The sequence below is a fragment of the Vulpes lagopus genome, chromosome 18, assembly GCF_018345385.1.
Source record: "Vulpes lagopus strain Blue_001 chromosome 18, ASM1834538v1, whole genome shotgun sequence".
NCBI classification, from domain to species: domain Eukaryota; kingdom Metazoa; phylum Chordata; class Mammalia; order Carnivora; family Canidae; genus Vulpes; species Vulpes lagopus.
In genome coordinates, this window is record NC_054841.1 from 22,250,721 (window position 1) to 22,273,470 (window position 22,750).

At 49.9% G+C, this 22,750-nt stretch overlaps 1 protein-coding gene across 2 annotated transcripts in view; it reads left to right on the plus strand.

Annotated features, from left to right (window-relative positions):
- SOGA1 (suppressor of glucose, autophagy associated 1) overlaps window positions 1-21,082 on the plus strand; it is a 74,224-nt gene extending 53,142 nt beyond the window's left edge. For both annotated transcript variants that reach the window (XM_041732472.1, XM_041732471.1), the window contains exons 9-15: window positions 477-581; window positions 1,625-1,792; window positions 3,381-3,632; window positions 4,873-4,944; window positions 5,662-5,732; window positions 7,100-8,450; window positions 14,476-21,082. In XM_041732472.1, the coding sequence (XP_041588406.1) occupies window positions 477-581; window positions 1,625-1,792; window positions 3,381-3,632; window positions 4,873-4,944; window positions 5,662-5,732; window positions 7,100-8,450; window positions 14,476-14,628 (2,172 nt within the window). In that variant the 3' untranslated portion in view covers window positions 14,629-21,082. The remainder of the gene's footprint in view (window positions 1-476; window positions 582-1,624; window positions 1,793-3,380; window positions 3,633-4,872; window positions 4,945-5,661; window positions 5,733-7,099; window positions 8,451-14,475) is intronic.
- Window positions 21,083-22,750: the final 1,668 nt, after the last annotated feature.

Consider the following 22,750-nt stretch of genomic DNA (forward strand, 5'->3'; position numbering starts at 1 on the left):
CTGGACTTCTACCCAGAATCCATCAGCAGCAAACCTCCTCCCAGGAAGGTTCTCTCTGTCCACCCAAACTTTTGGTTGCCTTTTCTATAATTATGGGGGTCCCTTTGGGCCTTTTATTCCATCCACAGGGCCTACCTGTAGACCTCATCTGGCAACATGGTTATTTCTGAGTAGCTCTCAAGGATGCCTGATGGCCCTTGGGACAGAGGTGGCATTGGAGGAAAGAGGGGCCTGCCTTCCCAGCTGTACTCCTAGGCCTAGATGGTGCCTAGGAGCCCAAGTTAAAATCTGGGAAATCAGTGTCAAACTAGAGTACCGTTGGTCCGTCCTGGACCATAAATCCCCCTTTTTTCTTTCTACCTGGATGTGTCATACCCTTTCCATCTGGGCCACTAGCCTCAATCCCCTCTCCTGATGCTCAGACTCCAGGCATGACACCCTTCCAGTCCCTATTGAATGTGGCTTTTTAAAAATAGGTAAATAGCATGAAGGAGCTGTACCTGCTAATGGAGGAAGAAGAATTAAATGCCCAGCATTCAGATAACAAGACCTGCACGGGGGACAGCTGGACCCAAAATACGGTGCGTTCCCAGTCCTTTCCCAGTCCTGTCCTGCCCATGCTTCCTTTGTCTGTTTGATGATCACTTCCTTCCATCTTCTCTGACCTGTCTTGCATGGGGCACTGGAGCTGCAGATGGTTATTACCTGGTTACTGGCCCCAGATGCTTAGTGCTGTGGGGCTGATAAGTCATCTGGTGGCAGTGACAGCAGTTGGACTGTGGTCACATGCAAGAGAGCAGTTAATTCTGTCTAGAGTGTAGGGGACAGTGTCACAGTGAAGGGATAATAGGTGGAGGGTTTGGAAGGATGAATAGGAGCTTGCATAATAGAGAATGGGGCAAAGGCCCTTTTGGACCATGGTAACTGTGTTTGCAGAGGTGTGGCAGGGTATTCTGGGATTGGCTATGGGTTGGGATGTACATAGTAGGCTTAAGGACATCAAGTTGGGGTCATATGAAGAGACGCCTTGTGGTCTGGAGTTAGGAACCCTCAAATCAAGCCATGGGGCAGAAAGTGATGGGGTCAGGCTCCCAGGGTCATACACAGTTAGCTTGGGTAGGTAGGAAATAGGTCATGGGCCAAGGAGAGATGATGGGGCCTGAGTCAGGCTGTTACGGAGGCTGCATAGATAGCTTGGATTCAAAATTAAATAATATATGTGTTTATAATTAATAGAAATATACACATTTATTGAAATAGACATAATTAGATATTATGGGGTACCTGGATGTGGCCCACGGTGGGTCAGAGAGACAGATCTTGGGCAAGGATAAAGACCCAGGGCCTAGGCTCTGCAGAAGCTCGAAGAAGTCAGGGCCCATCTCACATTTAGGCTGAATAACAATTGCTGTGACCTCAGGAGGTTTTATGTGAGGCTGGGGTATGTGTCAGCCTAGGAGGTGGCCAGGCCTGGGCTTACCTGGGTGAGATGATCTGGGGAGGTCATGGGGATTGCTCAAGACCAGATAGAGTACTGGGCTGGGCTCTGGGTAAATGCTCCCAGCCCAGGCTCCCCTTCCCACCTCTCCCAAGCTGCTGACTCAGGCCTTGCCCCCATCTGCAGCCCAATGAGTATATCAAGACACTGGCTGACATGAAGGTGACGCTGAAGGAGCTGTGTTGGCTGCTTCGGGATGAGCGCCGTGGTCTGACTGAGCTCCAGCAGCAGTTTGCCAAGGCCAAGGCCACCTGGGAGACAGAACGGGCAGAGTTGAAGAGCCATACTGCCCAGGTGAGTCCCCGACCTGTCAGAGACATTCCCCCCTTTTATTCCTCCCTCATCTAAGCCCTCAGGGGTGTTAGATCTGAGAGCACAATGCCCAAGCCATGCTTCTAAGAGGCATAGGAACCACCTCTTCACCTCCTCTTGTAGTCCAGAGAGGGCAAGAGATTTACCTTGAGTCACACAGCAAAGGTGCCAGAAACACTGGGGACTGGAAGTCACTGGGCCAAGAAAGGAAGGTGGAGGATTGACAAATGGGCATGGGACGTCATAGGCACTTCTGCTGCACCACCATGGGTTCACAGGTGAGGCCAGATGCTTAACTACCTGTCTGTACCTGGTCACATCCTTCACACGTGTAGCCAGACTTCTGTTGCCTGCTGTCCTCATTTGCTCCCCCATCTCCTCAAAAGGATCCCCTTCATCCCTTGCTACCTGGCTTTGTTTTACTCCCCTCCCCACAATCCAGTGTGACTGCAGGAGCCTTAACCAGGAGCCCTGGAGGTGTGGTCTCTGCTGTGTGCTAGGGGGCAAGTTGCTGCCTTCCTCTGGTCTGAAAAGTGAGAGGGCGGGTTTCTTCCCAAAGAAAACGCCCTGACCTTCTCCACCGCCACCAACTGCCATGACTCTTCAGGTCCCAGCTTCCTCCGAGCCTGCCCCTGTGGCAGGCTGCCTTTCTGGTCATCACGGGCTCCTTGGGGGTGGGTACACTGATAATCTCTGCTGGATGAGTAACAAAACCAGCACAGAAGGGTTAAGGTTCTTTACCAGGTTCTTACACTCAGCAAATAAGTGGCAGATTTGACCCTGGCTCCCCAAACTTCTGTCTCTCCTGGCTTCTCTCACTCACTATGATCTCAACCTTCTTCCCAGTGCGCACAGACTTCTGGCTTCCCTGTGCCACCCTTCTTTCCTCTCACCCTCCCTGTAGAGCTCATAGCTCCTGCCCCATCTGCACATTTCTTCCTGACCCCTAAACCGAGCCATTCTAGATGCCCCTACCCACTGGGAAGCTGACCGGCCCGTATTGGGTTCCACATACCAAACCACAGCCTGGGAAGGTACACTGAGGCTTGAGGCTTTGTGTTTACCTCCTGCCACCCCGAGGCTTGGTGCCGTGAAAGCCATCACACTGGATTCATTCCTGCACACATTCATTGTGTGACTGTGGGCACATGTCCCCCACTAACCATAAACCCAGACCACTTGTAAGAGTTGTTAGAATATGAGAAGCGGTAACTAGGAAACTGCCATTTTGTAGCTGTGTGACCTGGGACAAATAACCTCTTTGAACCTCTTTCTCTTCCCTAAAATATCGAGAAAAGCAGTTGTCTTGCTGAGATTTCATGAGGATACTGAGATAATGCTTGAGAAGCCCTTAGCATGGAGCTTGGCAAGTGAAACGAGCTCCATGCAACCCCCAATTTGAGGAGGGCTTAGTTCTGCATGGGATGGTCAGCAGGTGGGGGTTCTTCAGAGGAGAGCTCTCCCCCACCGCCCCCTGCTGGTGCCTGAGAGTGAAGGAGGGTGGACAGGGAGCCAGAGAGGAAGGGTCTCCTGGTGCCAGCCACCCAGTTTGCTCTTCCTTCTGCTGCAGGTGGAGCTAAAGACTGGCAAAGGGGCTGGGGAGCGGGCAGGGCCCGACTGGAAGGCAGCCCTACAGAGGGAGCGTGAGGAGCAGCAGCACCTGCTGGCTGAGTCCTACAGTGCTGTCATGGAGCTGACACGGCAGCTACAGATCAGCGAGCGCAACTGGAGCCAGGAAAAGCTGCAGCTGGTGGAGCGGCTTCAGGGTGAGAAGCAGCAGGTGGAGCAGCAGGTGAAGGAGCTGCAGAACCGTCTGAGCCAGGTGAGGCCTGCTCCAACCACAATGGGGACTCATTGTGGGAGAAGTCCGGGGCTGGGATCTCCTTCAGTTATAGCTGGATCCAGGTGCTCAGAGAAGGCAATAGGTGCTACATCTGCCTCTCTGCCAGTCTCTCAGGCTTGCTCTCCTCTGTGCTTTATTCATAAGCCAAAGCTGTCTTCAAATATGGTCACTGTTTTGTGCTCATATCATCCCAGCTTAGCAGTGGTAATAGAGAGTTTTCCTTTTCCACAAGGCTGATTGGCCAGTTGTAAGTCATGTGCCTACCCCTAGAGCTAGCAAAGCCCGAAAATTTGGGAAAATTAGAGTCCTTTGAGGACCAAAAGAGGGGGGAATAGGAAAAAAACCATCATTGACCGTTACACCCTACTACACATCATGCACCCAGCTGCCATTTACCAAGCTGCTGTATGCCACTCTTTTTGACTTTTTCCTTCATTTTACTTTTTATTTAAATTATATAAATCAGGACTTCATCTTTATATGAGACCCAAATATTGCAAAAACATACTTTAACCCATTCCTCCCTTTCTTGCTGCTTAATTTTATATTCAGAGATTCCTTTTTTTTTTTTTTTTAAGATTTTATTTATTTATTCATGACAGACACACAGAGAGAGAGAGAGAGAGAGAGAGAGAGAGAGAGAGAGGCAGAGACACAGGTAGAGGGAGAAGCAGGCTCCATGCAGGGAGCCTGATGTGGGACTCAATCCCAGGTCTCCAGGATCACACCCCGGGCTGAAGGCAGCACTAAACCGCTGGGCCACTGGGGCTGCCCAGATTCCCTTTTTTTAAGTCAATCATGTTATCATAAAATACATATTGTTTATACTTATTTGCCTCTTTCATAGAGAGCTGTTCACGAGTAGAGGCCGGTCACATTCCATCTAATATACTCATTCCTAGTACGGAGCCCAGACTTTCATGTGATTCAGCTGCTGCTTAGCTGACCTAGCCCATCCAGGAATTGTAGCATGAAGTAACATAGTTGTGACAGCGGTTGTTGTAGCACATAGAATGGCATCTATAAGGATGCCTGTAAGTGGTTGCTTTCACCAAATCCATCTTTTAGTGGCTCAGAGCTGCTGCCCAAGGGAAAATGGCTCTTAGTCCATGACTGGGTCATCCGGGCTCTGAGCAGAACCTGGGAAGTGGCCTTGCACAGACAAAGGCCCACTCATCAGCCATGCCTGCCACTGACCATCATCTTTACCCTTGCCCAGCTGCAGAAGGCTGCTGAACCCTGGATCCTGAAGCACTCAGACCTGGAGAAACAGGACAACAGTTGGAAAGAGGTGAGTAGGGTAACAGGCCATCATGTTCTCTTGGCACCTGGCTGCTCTGCAAAGTCCCTCACTTGCGGGGGTGTGACAGGGAGGAGGCTAACTCTGTCCCACCAATCACACCCTTGCATTTTGGGCTCCTCAATCCTGGGATCTCTACCCCATTGTTTCAGCAGATGGTTGAGGAATTGTGAGGAGCCCTCTGCCAGCCCCATCCTTCCGTGTCTGGAGAGAGGCTGGGTGTCTGTGTTCCTGGCCAGGTGCTTGCCCTCTCTTGGTTTCAACTGTGCCTTTCAGAAAAGCAAGGCCTCTGAGTAGCTGTGTGATCCTGAATGAGTCATTCTCTCCCTCTCTGGGCTCCAGTTACGTTAGTGGTAAAATGAAAATCCCATTCTCTGCTGAATCTTGAGGTCACTGCTGTCACCACCAACAGAACAGTGGCCACTGGGTGCTTGGTTGCTGTCACCACATTCAGAATAACTTCTAAAAAGACTCTTTCCTTGGGGTTCTCTCTTGGAGCTCTAATTGGCCAAGCCTGGATCACATACCTATGCGAGTGTTAGGCCCACTTGTAGCCAGAAACTGACCAATGGGCATTATAGATCTGTGTGGACATCAGTCCTGCTCACAAGAGGCAATCCAGGGTCAGCTCTTGCACTGACCTCCTGTCAACTTCCCTTGGTGTGTTGGTGGCCAGAACTCACCCTTCCTGCTTCTTTTCCTTGACAGACACGGAATGAGAAGATCCTTGACAAGGAGGCAGTTTCTGAAGCTGAACTTGGGGGCACCGCCTTAAAAAGGTACTGGCCTCCTCAGTCCCTGCCCTGCGCAGGCCTGTAGTCCCTGCCATGGCCTGCCCTTCAGATTCCTCTCCCCACCCCACCCGTTTGCCTGTCTTCTTCCTCTGGCCTCATTATCCCACCATGGCACCTCAGCAGAGCTCGGAGAACCCTGGTATGTGTTTTCTGTAGAACTGAAGCCACTCAGGAGCCAGGAAGCATGGAACAATGAGAATTCCAGCCCTTGGTTTTTCTTGTTTGTTTGATTGTGGACATGCATGAAAACCTGAGGCTCCATATATCCTACCTTTGAAAGAAACTGTTCAGCTCCTCCTGGGGTTCCTTCTCCCTGTATCTGGAGTTAGGGGAATTAGGGAAGGCTTCTGTTCCTGGAATTACTGAGCATCTTCCTCTGGGCCTGGCCCTGTTCTGTGACCCCAGGGCTGTCAGGGCCATGTCTCCACTGTTAGGAAATCCATGAGTAGAAGGAGGGCGACAAGACCCCATCAGAGCCATGAGCTCATCCTCAAGCCAGGTGGGCCCGGGGTAGGAGAGTGGGCTTTGGAGTCAGAGTGTGGGGTTTGAACTCCTACTCTGCCATTTCCAGTGATGTGACCTTGGCTGGTACTTCCCATCTCTCTCTAGGGGGGATAGTATAATAGAAGCTGTCTGCGAGAGTCACTAGAGGGCCGAATGATCTGGCCTATGAGGTGCACTTACATACACCTGGCACTTTTGGTCCTCAGGCAACACATGTGTCAGGTCTGTGCCGGTGATTTAACGTCGTCTTATTTGAGTTCCCCCGAAAGCAAACACAGGATTTGAGAGCTTGTCTCAAAGATCCTATAACAAGGATCTGAGTACAAATGGTTCATTTGGGAAAGGATTTTAGGAAATGCTGGAAGTGACACAAAGGAGGGAAGGCAGCCCCTAAAGGGGGATGTTGTCATTTTGTGGACAAAGTGCAGTTTCACTGAGGAACTCTGAGAGCCAGAGTGGAACATGCAACTCAGAGTTCTCCCACCTAAGGAATGAGGAGGCTGGGTACTGAGGTGCCCAATCAACCTGTTGTTTGTGAGGGCTTTGTCTAGAGGCAAAACTCTGATATTTGTAGCTTCCTCTGCATGGAGGCCAAGTATACTCTTGCAGTCACAAAAAAGCCCTTAGGTGGAGAATGGCAGGTGTTCAGAGTGTGCTGTGTCAGATATGTAGGTGTGAGTGCTGAGGTGACATGGGGCAGGGCTCCAACAGCATCTCCCCCAGGAGGTGAGCAGGGTAGGTCATGGTTCCAGCCCTTGTGCAGTGCGTGGACTGGGGAGAATGACCAGAGTGCCTGTTCCCTCTCTTTTTTTCCACTAACACCACTCTTCCTCCTCTACTCCTCTCAGGACCAAATCTGTTTCCTCCATGTCTGAGTTTGAAAGTTTGCTGGACTGTTCCCCCTACCTTGCTGGTGAAGCTGCCCGGGGTAAGAAGCTGCCCAACAACCCTGCCTTTGCCTTTGTGGGCACCCAGCCGGTAGACCCAGAGAAAGATGCCCAGGAGCAGCCCAGCCTCCCACCGCGGGACTGCAACCGCTTGGGCACCCTGGGCTGCCAGGAGCCGGCAGGGAGGCAGATGCAGCGTAGCTACACAGCTCCCGACAAGACAGGCATCCGCGTGTACTACAGCCCCCCGGTGGCCCGGCGCCTGGGCGTCCCCGTGGTCCATGACCGGGAGGGCAAGATCATCATCGAGCCCGGCTTCCTCTTTACCACAGCCAAACCCAAGGAGTCGACCGAGGCCGACGGGCTGGCCGAGAGCTCCTACAGCCGGTGGCTCTGCAACTTCTCACGACAGCGCTTGGATGCAGGCTCAGGGGGCAGCCCCTCTGCACCAGGGCCCAGCTTCCCAGCGGCCCTGCACGACTTTGAGATGTCGGGCAACATGAGTGACGACATGAAGGAGATAACTAACTGTGTACGCCAGGCCATGCGCTCGGGCTCACTGGAGAGGAAGGTGAAGAGCACATCTAGCCAGACGGTGGGCCTGGCCAGTGTGGGCACGCAGACCATCCGCACAGTCAGCGTGGGCCTGCAGACCGACCCACCCCGCAGCAGCCTCCACAGTAAGAGCTGGTCACCCCGCAGCTCCTCACTTGTGTCCGTGCGCAGCAAGCAGATCTCCTCCTCCCTGGACAAGGTGCACTCACGTATTGAGCGGCCTTGCTGCTCACCCAAGTATGGCTCGCCAAAGCTCCAGAGGCGGTCTGTGTCCAAGCTGGACAGCACCAAGGACCGCAGCCTATGGAACCTGCACCAGGGCAAGCAGAATGGCTCGGCCTGGGCCCGCTCCACCACTACAAGGGATAGCCCCGTCCTGAGGAACATCAACGATGGGCTATCCAGCCTCTTCAGTGTGGTGGAGCACTCGGGGAGCACAGAGTCTGTCTGGAAACTGGGCATGTCTGAGGCTCGGGCCAAGCCCGAGCCTCCAAAATACGGCATTGTGCAGGAGTTCTTCCGCAATGTGTGTGGCCGGGCACCAAGCCCCACCTCAGCAGCAGGGGAGGAGAGCACCAAGAAGCCGGAACCCCTGTCCCCAGCCAGCTACCATCAGCCAGAGGGTATGGCCAGGATCCTGAACAAGAAGGCAGCCAAGTCAGGTGGCAGTGAGGAGGCCAGACTCTCAGTGCTCCCCCAGGTGGGGAAGGATGGTGTCCCCCGGGATGGAGATGGAGCAACAGCCCTTCCCAACGAGGTAAGTGGATGGGGTCTACTCTTTTTCTTGGGGGTAAGGGTTGACTTATAAGGTCCAAACTCTTTTGGTTTTCAAAATCAGGAATATGGTTCTGTGTTTCAAAAAGTCCTTTTGGGGGCACCTGGTGGCTCAGATGGTTAGGGCATCTGCCTTCAGTTCGGGTTGTGATCCCAGGGTCCTGGGATTGACCCAGGCATCGGTCTCCCTGTTCAGCGGGAAGTCTGCTGCTTCTCCCTCTTCCCCTCCTCCAACTTGTGCTCTCTCACTCTTTCTATCTCACTCTCTGTCAAATAAATAAATAAAATCTTTAAAAAACAAAACCAAAAAAACCCAAAAAGTCCTGCTGGTCTGGAATGAGGGTTGGGGGATTGCTGGCTGGCTCAGTCAGTAGAGCATGTGACTGTTATCCGTGGGGTAAGTCCAAGCCCCATGTTGGGCATAGAGTCCACTTATAAATAAATAGATAAATGGATAGAGGGATCCCTGGGTGGCGCAGCGGTTTAGCGCCTGCCTTTGGCCCAGGGTGCGATCCTGGAGACCTGGGATCGAGTCCCACGTTGGGCTCCCGGTGCATGGAGCCTGCTTCTTCCTCTGCCTGTGTCTCTGCCTCTCTCTCTCTCTCTCTGTGACTATCATAAAAAAAAAAAAAAAAAAGATAAATGGATAGATGGATGGATGGATGGATGGACAGAATGGGGGTTAGAAGGCCCCAGATCTGGAACAACAGACCTGATGGACATCTGGTCTGAATACAAGGAGACTAGTGAACAAGGCTTAACTAGCTGCTTTGCCACCACATACCAGAGATTGCTAGCATCCCCTCCAGAGAAGCGGCATACTTACTGCTTTCCTGCCACCGTTGGTGTGCTGGAGCTAGCATGTTTACTTGATTAGAGCTAATCGTGTACATCTCTGTTCACTAAAACACCTTGGCACCTTGAGATTGGCCACAGTGGGAGGATTTATACTATGAAGATTGACAATGCTCTAAATCAGGGCTTCTCCCCTTATTCCTGGAAATCTAGTTACTGAACATTTTTTTTTTTTTTTTATTAAATATTTTATTAGGGAGCCTGGGTGGCTCAGCGGTTTGGCGCCTGCCTTCGGCTCAGGGTGTGATCCTGGAGACCCAGGATCGAGTCCCATGTCAGGTTCCCTTTATTTTAAAGAAAATCTTTAAAATAAATAAATAAATAAATATTTTATTTATTAATTCATGAGAGATACAGAGAGAGAGGCAGAGACATGGCAAGGGAGAAGCAGGCTCCCTAGGAGAAGCCTGATGTAGGACTCGATCCCAGGACCCCGGGATCATGACCCGAGCCAAAGGCAAACACTCAACCACTGAGCCACCCAGGCGTCCCTCTAGATATTTTCCAACACACCCCTGCCCAGCCCCCTAAGACTGTGCATAAGTGCTTCCATTTTGTCTGAGAATCTTTTGTAGCACACCACACTCCTGATATCAATTTCAGATTTGGTTAGGGATTATTTGCATGTTAGTAAAAATGCATGTAAGTTAGTTTTCCAGGATGGGAAATGGTGGGGTATCTTATAGATCCCAAGTGCAAGGCCCCAAAGGCTTCAACACCTTCTCTGTCTCCCTCTTTCCCTTGAGCTTTGTTTTCTCTGATGTCCAGTTTCTTCCCCTCTCTCTATTGCATTTGCATATATGGTCCCAGCTCTGCTTCTATAACATCTTCTAGTTCAAGCACCTAAGAGAGACTGACTTGGATCCATCTATTGCAATTCCACATTTCTTTCTTTCTTTCTTTCTTTCTTTCTTTCTTTCTTTCTTTCTTTCTTTCTTTCTTTTTCTTTCTTCTTTCTTTCTCTTTCTTTCTTTCTTTCTTTCTTTCTTTCTTTCTTTCTTTCTTTTTCTAAGATTTTTATTTATTTTTGGGAGATAGAGAGAATGAGCAGGGGTGGGGTAGAGGAAGAAGAAGATTCCCTGCTGAGCAGGGAGCCTGATGCAGGACTCAATCCCAGGACCCTGGAATCATGACCCAAGCCAAAGGCAGACCCTTACCAACTGAGCCACCCAGGCGCCCTCAATTTCCCATTTTTAGAAGAAAGAAGAAACTGTGATTGGTCTAATTTGAGTCCAGCATACTCTGTTGGTCTAATCAGCTGTGGTTAGGAGTGGTATCATGTGGCCTGTGGTGCACTCAGTAAAGATTGTAGGTGGGGGCACGGATGGGTGGCATGGGCTGTGATTGACCCATTTGTTTATTTAAAGATTTTATTTATTTACTCATGAGAGACACAGTGAGAAAGGCAGAGACCTAGGCAGAGGGAGAAGCAGGCTCCATGCAGGGAGCCTGATGCGGGACTCCATCCCGGAGTTCTAGGATCACGCCTTGAGCCGAAGGCAGATGCTCAACCACCAACCCACCCAGGCATCCTTATGATTGACCCATTTGCATATATTCTATGTTTAGGTGATTTTTAGTTTTTCTCTATCATCCTAATACTGTGGTAGACATCTTGGTGCAAAAACATTTGTCCACATTTTGGATTATTTGCTTAGATTTAAGTTGCAGAAATGGATTTATAGGATAAGAGAATATAATTTTTTTTTTTATGATAGTCATACAGAGAGAGAGAGAGAGAGAGAGAGAGGCAGAGACATAGGCAGAGGGAGAAGCAGGCTCCATGCACCAGGAGCCTGACATGGGATTCGATCCCGGGTCTCCAGGATCGCGCCCTGGACCAAAGGCAGGTGCCAAACCGCTGCGCCACCCAGGGATCCCCGAGAATATAAAATTTTAAAGGGATTTGGTAAATATTGTCAAATTGTCTTTTTTAAAAAAATATTTATTAAAAACTTTTTTTATTAGCTTCAGAGGTAGAATTTAGTGATTCATCAGTTGCATATAATACCCAGTGCTGGGATCCCTGGGTGGCGCAGCGGTTTGGCGCCTGCCTTTGGCCCAGGGCGCGATCCTGGAGACCCGGGATCGAATCCCACATCGGGCTCCCGGTGCATGGAGCCTGCTCTTCTCCTCGCCTGTGTCTCTGCCTCTCTCTCTCTCTCTCCCTGTGACTATCATAAATAAATAAAAATGAAAAAAAAAATTAAAAAAAAAAAATACCCAGTGCTCATTACATCCTGTGCCCTCCTTAATGCCCATCACCCAGTCACCCCATCCCTCTATCCACCTCCCTCTAGCAACTCTCAGTTTATTTCCTAGAGTTCAGCATCTTTTATGGTTTGTCTCTCTCTTCCTCTCTCTGTTTTCATCTACAGATACACAGGTACACAGACACACACACAAACACAGCCAATTGGTTCTATTTCTCTAGAGAACCCTAATACAATGAGTGTATTTAGTCTATAAGAATTCAGTGAGGCATATTTTTATGATATATTCAGTGTGTACATTAAACTGAAAATTTTTTTAAGCTTAAAAAACTAGGTTTGAAATAAATTTTTTTTTTTATTATTTATTTATGATAGAGAGAGAGAGAGGCAGAGACAGGAGGAGGGAGAAGCAGGCTCCATGCTGGGAGCCCGACGTGGGACTGGATCCCAGGACTCCAGGATCGGGCCCTGGGCCAAAGGCAGGTGCTAAACCGCTGAGCCACCCAGAGATCCCCTAATTAAAAAATTTTAAAGTAGAGTCATCTGGTTGAACATACAGAGAAAACACTAATCACATACTACTAAAGGCTATAGAATTTGGGCAAACTCTTTATAAAGACAATTTGGTGGGATACCTGGCTGATTTAGTCGGTGGAGCATGGGACTCTTTTTTTAAAAATTTTTTTTTAAGATTTTGTTTATTCATAGAGACACAGAGAGAGAGAGAGGCAGAGACACAGGCAGAGGGAGAAGCAGGCTCCACACAGGGAGCCCGATGTGGCACTCGATCCTGGGTCTCCAGCATCACACCCCAGGCTGCAGGCGGCGCCAAACCACTGTGCCACCGGGGCTACGCAAGCATGGGACTCTTGATCTCAGGATTGTGAGTTTGAGCCCCATGACTATACTTTAAAAAATTTTTTTTAAACCAATAGGCTGTGTGTGTGTGTGTGTACATGTTGCATATAGAGAGAAACAGATTTTTTGTAAGGATTTGTTTCACACAATTATATAGGCTCACAAGTCCTAAGATCTAAAAGGTAAGGTGGCAAGCTGGAGGCCAGGAGAGCTAATGATTTATTTCCAGTCTGTGTTCAAAAACCTGAGAACCGGGGGATCCCTGGGTGGCTCAGTGGTTTAGTGCCTGCCTTCATGCCCAGGGCATGATCCTGGAGTCCTGGGATCGAGTCCCTCATCGGGCTCCCTGCATGGAGCCTGCTTCTCCCTCTGCCTGTGTCTCTGCCTCTGTCTCTCATTCTCTCTCTGTGTCTTTCATGAATAAATAAATAAAAATCTTAAAAAAAAAAAAACAAAAAACCTGAGAACCAGAAGAGCCAGTGATGTTATTCCAGTACAGCACATGTAGCAAATGTAGTTCCAGTCATAAGGGCATCAGGCAGGAAGAATTCTTTCTTATTGAGGGTGGATCAGCCCTTTTGTTCTATTCAGGCCTTCAACTGGTTAGTTGAGGCCCACCCACATTAGAGAGGGCATCTGCTTTACTGATTTAAATGTTAATCTCATCCAAAAGCAACCTCACAGGGCAGCCCCAGGTGGCTCAGCGGTTTAGCGCCACCTTCAGTCTGGGCGTGATCCTGGAGACCCAGGATCGAGTCCCACATCAGGCTCCCTGCATGGAGCCTGCTTCTCCCTCTGCCTGTGTCTCTGCCTCTCTCTCTCTGTGTCTCATGAATAAATAAATAAAATATTTTTTTAAAAAGGCAACCTCACAGAAGCTCTCAGGATAATGTGTGACCAAATATCTGGGCACCCTGTGGCCAGTCAAGTTGACACATAAAATTAATCATCACATCTATATAACTGTATGTACGTCAAGAGACAAAGGATATATTTTGGCTGTATTTTGAATGTTAAAGTTGATCAAAATATTTTTCAGTATGTAAAATGTGCATGTTACCCTTTGACCCAGTAGTTCTTCTAGGAATGTAGCCTATGGAAACATTCAGAGAGGTAGAAGAACATACTTGTATAAAAAAACGTATATCATTATTAGTAAAAAATTCTAACATTTATTGAGTACTTGATAGGCACTATGCCAAATGCTTTGCATATCATATTTGATTTGATCCTCACAACAATTTTGAGAAAGGTAGCATGTCCTTTATCTTAGAAGGAAATCAAGGTTCAGAGAGGTTAAGTAACTTATGTAAGGTCACACAACTGGCAAATGGCTGGGATTTGAACCAAGCAATCTAGTTCTATAAGAGCACTTTTAACCATTATTGCTGTGTGTTATAATAGTAAAAATGAGAAAATACCTAAAATGCATGAAAAAAATGGATCAGATAAATAAATTAATGTATTTCCATTCAGTAGAGTAGTATATAGCCATTAAAAAGAAGGAAATCGGGATCCCTGGGTGGCGCAGCGGTTTGGCGCCTGCCTTTGGCCCAGGGCGCGATCCTGGAGACCCGGGATCGAATCCCACATCGGGCTCCCGGTGCATGGAGCCTACTTCTCCCTCTGCCTATGTCTCTGCCTCTCTCTCTCTCTCTGTGACTCTCATAAATAAATAAAAAAAAAATAAAATAAAAAATAAATAAAAAGAAGGAAATCTAGATATACATAGTGACAGAAAACTTTATGTTTTGCAGTTACAAAATAGGCTGTAGGAGATGATGTCATTTTAATAAATGTATGCTTGTGCAATGTATTGAGAATTTATCTTTGATGGACTGTATCCACTTTCTTCTCTGTATATTCCGGAATTCATACATTCTGGAATATTATTCATTAATATTTATTATTGTTCTAATGGCAGAAAAACAATTAAAAACAATTGGTCCAGAAAGGGGCCACAGCCCCTGGGAACTGTTCCCCAGGCACAGCAGAGTTGAAATTCCTTGCCCAGCCGGCCAGGCAGACCCTAGGTTGTCAGTGCCCCTTGGCTCCTCCTGACTTTCTCCTCCCTTCTCCTAGGATGCTGTCTGTGACTGTAGCACCCAGTCTCTCACCTCCTGCTTTGCCCGGTCGTCCCGCTCTGCCATCCGCCACTCTCCTTCCAAATGCAGGCTGCACCCTTCGGAGTCCAGCTGGGGTGGGGAGGAGAGGGCAGCTCCCCCCAGCGAGTGATGGAGCAGCCGTGCTCCCCACCTCAACCAGCCCAGTCCCTGGACAGCCAAAGGGAACCAGCAGAGAGGAGACGAGGTGAGGTGCTCAGGCCCTCAGCTCAGGTCTCGCCGCGGAGGGACAGCCGCTACCACTGCCAGAGAACAGCACTTCCATCCAGGTAAAGCCGGGTCGCCTGCTGACTGCTGGGTGGTGAGCTCTGACTTCCCAGGGGAAGGCAGCGAGTGGGAGAGAGACCACAGCTAGACAGACTTCAGAGGTGGCTCCAGAGAGATCCCTTGGGAGCCAGTTCGTTGGGAGAGGCTTGCCTGGTTCTACCTGCACCCACTTCTCAGAAGAGCCAAGGAAAGGATACACTTCCAGCCGTGCTCCTCAGGGTAAAGGGCTCACAGAGATGTTCCCTGCCAACCATGTCCTCCATCACAGGGAGGAAAACACCGATGACCAGAACAGGCTTTGCTGTAGGACTCAACATGGAGTTCCTGGTGGAGTTGAGCTGGGCATCATCCCCATCCCTTCCTTCCCTTCACCACGTCCTCCTCCCAGCCCTGGTGCTCTGGATTGCTATGGCTCTAGGGGGTATGATAGAGCAGTAGCCAGGGCCAGGTATCTGCTTGGAATCCTGGAGCTCTGGATCTCCCAGCCCATAGCCTGGATGCAGCAAGGACTGGAAGATGGGGTAGAAATGTGTAGGGCTCTGGATTGGGAGGAGCCCTACCTTCCCAGGACAGAAATAGGTAGAGTTGGTTTCAAGACCTGGTGCACAGATAAATGCCTAAATGCCCACTGCCTTGATCGCTGGGGCCTCTTTCACCGGCTCCTATTGGGGAGCCACATCTCCACTGTGTTTACATCCTGTGGCTGGTGGAGGGCAAAGATATTCCCAATGAGAGACTCCCAGTTGGCCACCCCAGGCCATGGAGCACTCCAGGAGGCCAGTGCCCCAGGACATGGCGGTGGATAGGTGGCCTGGAAACTCATTTCTTGCATTGGTTGTTTATTTGAATTTTTCGTACTATAAATATTTAAGGTGGTTTTACTTTATTTTAATAATTTAATTTACCCCAAAGTCCCTAAGGTAATTTATTGGAGGTTGAGACATGTATTCTTGCCCTTGGGACAAAGTGAGGACAAAGCCTTGGACAGGCACCGGGTCCCACACACAGACGAGGCAGCTCCGCAGCTGAGCTCGGGACTCCTGATCAAGGTTGGATGGCCCCCCAGTAGAGCTGGAGCCCTGCAGCTTGTTCCCCGTTATTGCTGACCATCTGGCCTCAGAGCACTGCTTTTCACTCACTGCCTGGTACTTGGCCAGCCCCTGGCAATCAGTCTGTAAACCCTCACTGAGAGGTTAGAGGGCTGGGCCGATGTCCCCACTTCCCAGACATTCTCCGTCTGCCCTCTCATTTTCCTTCCTCCCTCTGAAACTTTTTTTTTATGAGTCAAACACAGATTACTGAGGCTCTCTCAAGAGCATGGAGATCTCTCCAAGTTCCCCAAGTGAGAACTCACAGGAAAACAGGACTGAACTTCGAGAATGTTGTTTATTGCAGCTTTGCACATGGACCTGAGAGTGTCTGCCAGCAGCTCTCACCACCTGCCAGCCTTCTCAGCAGCCTCTTTCCTTAGCCTTATGGCCTCTCCTGGCCCCTCTTCCAGACCCAGCTCCATTGCCTGCCCTTCCCACATCCCATGTGACCTGCCTGAGCCATTGGACATACTGCAGTGTGGCTCATTGCGGTGTGGCGGGTAAGGCCTCAGATGGCCTCTCCCTTGGTGCCAGCGAACCCATACCGGTTGCACACGTGCCCGCACACACGCAGATGCGTGAACCTCCTACAACTGGCTGGGGGCCTAGAGTGGAAATACCAAAATGAAGCAGCTTGTCTGTGGAATTCAGGAAGACCGAAAGCCAGCAGCTTTGTTAGTTTGCCCCCAGGACTCAGGAGACACTTCTGTACTCCCACCTGTTCCCAGTCCTGCCCATTCAGGGTCACCTGGACAAGTTACCCGAAGTCCTTCATCTCCACTCCCTATGGGCAGAATGCAAGGGTCATGTCAGTTTGACCAGGCCTTTCATCATGCCATCGTGACTTGTATGGGCAGAGCAGGCAGGCCAACAGAGCCATGGGCCAGTCCGCCTGGGATGCTGCTGCTCCTCCCACTCAAAAGGTCAGGAGGCCCCTCCAAGGTTATCTGCAGGAGGGGATTCACACGAGGCCAAATGTCACCAGAGGCCTTTTGCCACCTCCCCAAGCTATGGAGGGCCAGGGAGGCTGGTTTCCCAGCCTTGGGAGAAATCCTCATGACACCCGAACCCCAAGGCCTCGGACCACTCAGCCTTACCATCGTCCTCGTCCAACATTGTCCTTGCAATCTTCTTGTCTCAGCACCTGGCCTCCTGACCCCAGCTGGTATCAGAGGCTCTAGATCTTGGTTTTCGATAAAGTCCGAGTGTCCACTTCCTGCATGCCACTGTGCAAGGTCACTCATCACTGTTCCTGCAGAAGCCTCTGGATGTGGGGCTTGATGGGGTTGAAAATGTTATGTGTAAATATTGGTTTGGTTTGATTTTTTAGCATTTTAATTAGTAACTGGTTGTGTTTTCTTTTTGGGGGTGGGGGGGTTGGTGTGTAAAAATTCTCTACTCTTTTGGAATGTAATTTCTAAGTTTGTTTGTTTCTTCAAATGCCTTTTAAGTCTTGGTAACATTCCCAAAGCAGAAAACTGCCTGACCCACAGTGGGGATTCCCCTGGAGCACTGGAGTCCCAGGAAGGAACACTGCCCTCTTCCCTTTCTCCCCTTCCTCCTCCTCCTCCACCACTGGACTCTCAGCATCTTCTTCCTCTTCCTTCTCCCCAACGCCGTCTATCTATCCGTCTTGTCTCCACTCTTTCCCACCAAAGTCCCAAGGAACCCTGGGGTCCTAATCCCTTACAGATCACTGAGTTTGGATCTATTGTGTTGGCACCAGTTGGTTAGGGGAAGGAATGGGGGGGCAGTTGCCTTGGTGGACCCTAAACTGGACGACCTCACATTCCTTATGTCTGACCTCCTCCCAAAGCCAAACTAGACTCTCCTGGGGGCAATGATGTCTGTATTTGAAATGAAAATCAGACCACTTTGACACATCAGTGGCTCCTAGAGCTTGTATGCACAAGGCGTCTATATCCAACTCCTCTCTCCCTGTTTCCATCCCAGGCTGTTCCCCACCAAAGGCTGGGAAATTTAAAAATACCTCCAAGAGGTTTTGCTTTCTGTGAACTCAAAACAGGCCCCACCTCTTGGTCTTCCCAGGGACAGTCCTCTCCCAGTTCTCCCAGTGGACAAAGGACCCAAAGACCTCACATTCTAACGTGCTGTCACATGGTTCTATCATCCCCACCCCTAGGTGGGGATGAAACCTTTCATGGTTTCATCACCAGCTTCTCCACCTGCCCATCCAACTTTCAGGCTCTTCCTCCCTCTCTCCTCCCCTCCAGAATGTCCCCCCACCTTCCAACCTGGCCAGCCTCCCCACTTCACTCATACTAATAATCATCCCCTGCACACCCCACCTACAGTACTACTATCTAGAAATTGCTCCCCTGTCCCCTATCCCACATCTGCTTCAGACCTCTGGGAGAGCTCTGGGAGGCAGCCTTGGCAGGACCGGGGTTAGGGGAGGTGAGGACACCGAGGTGTAGACTCACCCCAGAGTCTCCTGACTGAGCAGTCATCGAGCCTAGACTAGGACCTGGGTCCATCGGATCCCCCAGCCCAAATCTGTCCTGCTTGCTGTGTAAACCCACTGTCCCACTGGAGACTTTTCGGTGTGGGGCCAGGACACCCAGAAGATACCACTACCTGACCGAGACTTAAAACCATGCAACCATCATTGCTATCCATTTTTAGAACTTTTTAATCACCCAGGCTGAACCTCTGTACCCACTGAAAAATTAATCACCCTCTCCCTGAGTCCCTGGTAACCTCCATTCTATTGTCTCTATGAATTTGCCTCATCAGGGTGGCTCATATAAGTGGAATCGCACAATATCTGTCCTTTTGTGTCAAACCACCTCACCTTTTTAGATGAAAAGCTAAGCCCAGAGAAGAGGGAGGCTTGCCCAAGGTCACAAAGCAAATAAAAGGCAGAGTCAGTACGAGAACCCTAGTTTCCTGACCCCCAGCCGATGCTGTATCCCCAGGGGTGAATGAGACCCCACTCTGCCATTCTGGGCTCTTGGTGGAGCTCCTTCTTTTCTCTGGAGTCTGTTTGCTGTACTCCTCCCATTCATCCTCTCTGTTACTGTCTTCCTCCAAAGCTTCCCCTCCTCCTGCCTCCTTTTCTCTGCTGGTTCCAACAATAAACCACGTGGCCCTAGCCTGTGGCTCAGAGAGCATCAGCCTTGCCAGCCCTACTCACTGGGCTTGGCCCCGTCACCTCCCAGCCCAGCAGGACATCCCCTAGGTCCACAGGGTCCATCCTTGAGCCACATTATCTTCTCTGTCCCCAGTCTCAGGACCCCTTCAGTGTCCAGTGTTACATGGGGCTGAGGGTGGGGGACTAGAATCCCCCCTTCTGGGCTCCTATACCCTGCCCAGTCCTGCCCAGCCTTGTTAAAAAGATGCAGCCTAGCTTGTGTTCTTCTCTCCCTAGGCCATTTATCCGTTAGTCTGTCCATTTGACACCCCACTATCCTCTCTGCTCTTCCCTGGGCCTCACTGTCTCTGGAATAGTTTGTCCTGTCTTTACCACTTGCCCCTCCCAACAGTGTTTGAAGTTTGTGAAGTCCACAAACACGAGAACCAAAGGGGACATGATGCTGGGCCTGTATTCCCCTGCCCAGGGCTCCTCCCCACCACCTGCTACTCTTCCCTCACCCTCCTTGGATCCTCATTTATCCTGTCAGGCCGGTTTCCCTCCCTTCCTGCCTTTCACCAGCCTACAGGACCCCAGGCCCTAAAGAAAGGAGCTCTTGTTTTCTTGAAGCATTCTTGAAGTGTCGAGGCAGTCAGGGCCTGGATGCTTTGTCACAGTCCCTTCTGATACTACTCAAACTGCTCCTGTGAGGAAGAACCTCAGCTGGGAATCTGGAGACGCTGTACAAGTCTGGGAAGATCTCTGTTTGGCTGGTTCGATGAGCCTCCCCCTTCTATGATTTTATCATGAGCACCAGGATGATCCCCAGGGCCCCAGAACACCCCTTGTGTTTTGGGATCCCACATCACCAACTTCTCTCCACTAGACCATGGTATCCTGGCTCTTTTCTCTACTCTGCCTCTGATCTCTGTGCCTTAGTTTACTTCTCCGCACAGGAGGCTCACCACAAGACTGTTCCCAGCAGCTTCCCAGGTATTCTGGTGCCTCTAAGGTTGGGCCTTGCCAGCTGTGGCCCAGCTCCCTGTCACTGCCTCAGGACACCAAGTTGCTGAGGATGAGGTGCCAAGAGGTTCTCAAAGCGGCTGGAGCATCACCTGGGAGCTTGACAGAAATGCAAAATACTGGCCCTACTTGAGACTTGGAGAATTAGAAATTCTGGTGTGAGGCCCAACAAGCTGGAGGTTTAACATGCCGTCCAGGTGATTCTCATATAACAGGACTCGGCCAACTGCTGATCTGCACTGGCCATCAGTGTGGCCTAGTGAGGATCTGAAGCCGGCCCAGACCAGGAAGAGGTGGAAAATACCAGCCTCATCTGGACGCCTGAGAGATCAGAACTCTCTCTGCCAAACAAATAACTATGTCCTTTTCCTGGAAGCTGGAGGGCAGCAAGAAGGCTACAATTTTCCTTTCCTTGCCTCGGAACTGGTTCCAGTTCTCACAAAAGGCCATGTAGAGTTGTGTTAGCCAAGCAGTAAGTGGGAGTCCTGGGCAGGGGGTGGGGGTGGCAGAAGACAAAAACCCTGACCATGTATCCCTTGGGAACCTCACCACAGGCTCATGACCTCTCTTAAAGTAGTAAGAAACCTAACCCTCAAGGAAAGAATCCTAAATCCCTAGCTCCTCCTCTTCCTCCCACCTCCAGGGAGACCCAGTAGACAGTGCCAAAAAACAGCTCCAACCTCCAGCAGCTGGGGAAGAGAGCCAGAAGCTGCCCTCTCATTTTGCCCCCTGCCCCCCCAACCCCTGCCAATACTGTGAAGCCCCCTCCCTGCCCAGCCTGGTTTCTTGATGAGGGTCCTGCAGTTGTGGGCCCTAGGGGACCCCCAGGGAAAGGCCCTCAGGAAGGAAGGGACCAAGGGCATCCTTGGGCCAAACTGTCTGCCTCTCCTGTCCACTGTTCTCTCTTCCCCACTTCTGTCTTCAAAAGGCTCCTTCCCAAGATGGATTGGGTGCTAGGACAACTGGTCCAATCCACCAGCTCTCCCTGCCCCTGTGTCTTATTTCAGACATGAGAATACCTGTACAGTGTAAACTTACAAAAGGTTTTTAATGGTTGTAGATTGGAAATAAAGTATGTCATATGAACAGTTTCCATGGATTTGGCCTCCTCTCTGATTTTTCTTGCAGGGTGGGTGGGGTCCCCATCAGATTTGAAACCTGACTTTACCAATATCCCAGCTTCTGGGAAAGAGGGAGCCCTGGGGATACCACATTCACCTGGCTACTTTGGGGTCACTTGGGAGGGGCTCCCAAGGGTCCTGGATACTGATTCTTTAAACCTCAGAGTCTGCTATGAAGTGTGATATGACCATTGAGAAACCTGCAGAGTGTTAAAAAATGTTATTTTCTACCCAAAAAAAAAAAAAAAAAACTTCTTAAAATGTAGCATGGAAAAAGGAAACTTTAGACATAGGTCAGTTATCTATTACAGTTTAATTGGCTCAAAACATTTATTAGATCACAGGTGCTGTGAATCAGGAATTTGGGCACTGGGTAGTTCTGACTTAGTGTCTCAAAAAGGTTGCAGTCAAAGATCAGTCAGGCTGCGATCATGTATAGGCTTGACTTGGGCCAGAAGATCCATTTGCAGCATGGCTCACTCCTGTGCCTGGCAAGTCTGTGTTGGCAGGAGGAGGCCTCAAGTCCTCTCTACATAGATCTTTCCATAGCACTCCTTGAGTATCCTCACAACATGGCAGCTGGCTTGCCCTAGAGCAAGTCATCTATGAGAAATCAGGATAGGGCAGCCCCGGTGGCGCAGCGGTTTAGCGCTGCCTGCAGCCCAGGGTGTGATCCTGGAGACCCTGGATCGAGTCCCACGTCAGGCTCTCTGTATGATGCCTGCTTCTCCCTCTGCCTGTATCTCTGCCTCTCTCTCTCTCTCTCTCTCTCTATGAATAAATAAATAAAATCTTAAAAAAGAAATCAGGGTAGAAGTCACCAATGTCTTTTATGACTAAAATTTGCAAATCACACAGTCATTTCTTCAGTATCTTACTGGCTATATAGACCAGCTCTTCTCAGTGTGGGAAGGCTTCACAGAAGGACATCTGAACTGGCATCTGAGGTTGAGATGTTGAGTAAATAAAGAGGATAGTGGTATATTCTAGGCAGGAGACTGACAGGAGGTGGCTCCAGGGTGAGGGAGTGCACATATGGGAGTCTAGTAGAAAGAAAATAGAGCAGAACTGGAGAACCAAAAGGTTGTCACTGGAATAAGGAGTGATGAAAAAGGCTGGGTCAGATCACATGGTGCCTTATGAGGGAAGGAATGTCCACATCCCATAGACAGTAGGAAGCCATAGGAGAGTTGAAAACGGAGAAAGGACAGAGGATGTATTGGGTCTAGAATTCATGAAGTAATATTCTCACTGTGCCTCAGGATGACCAGGATGGCTGGGAACACTGTGTTCTGTCCCTGGGACATTGACAGATGATGAGTAGAAAGAGGGCAGCAGGCATAGAAGGAACTGGGTACCACTGAGCCCCAGAGAGTGATATTCTGGGAACAAGAGCAAATCTCTGCTGAAATCAGATGGCTATTAGAGCCAGCAGGCTAAAACCACAGGGTGGAAAATTTCAGGAAGGCAGACTTCTTCCTTCTTTCAGAAAACATTTCCAAGGACTGCAGCTGCTATGGAAGGATGACCACGGTCACATTCCAGGTGCTGCTCCCCAACATATCTTTCAGACTTTATGAACTGCTAATAGTTCAACATTTGGTTTCAGATCTGAGAGAAAGGACTGCATATGCAAGG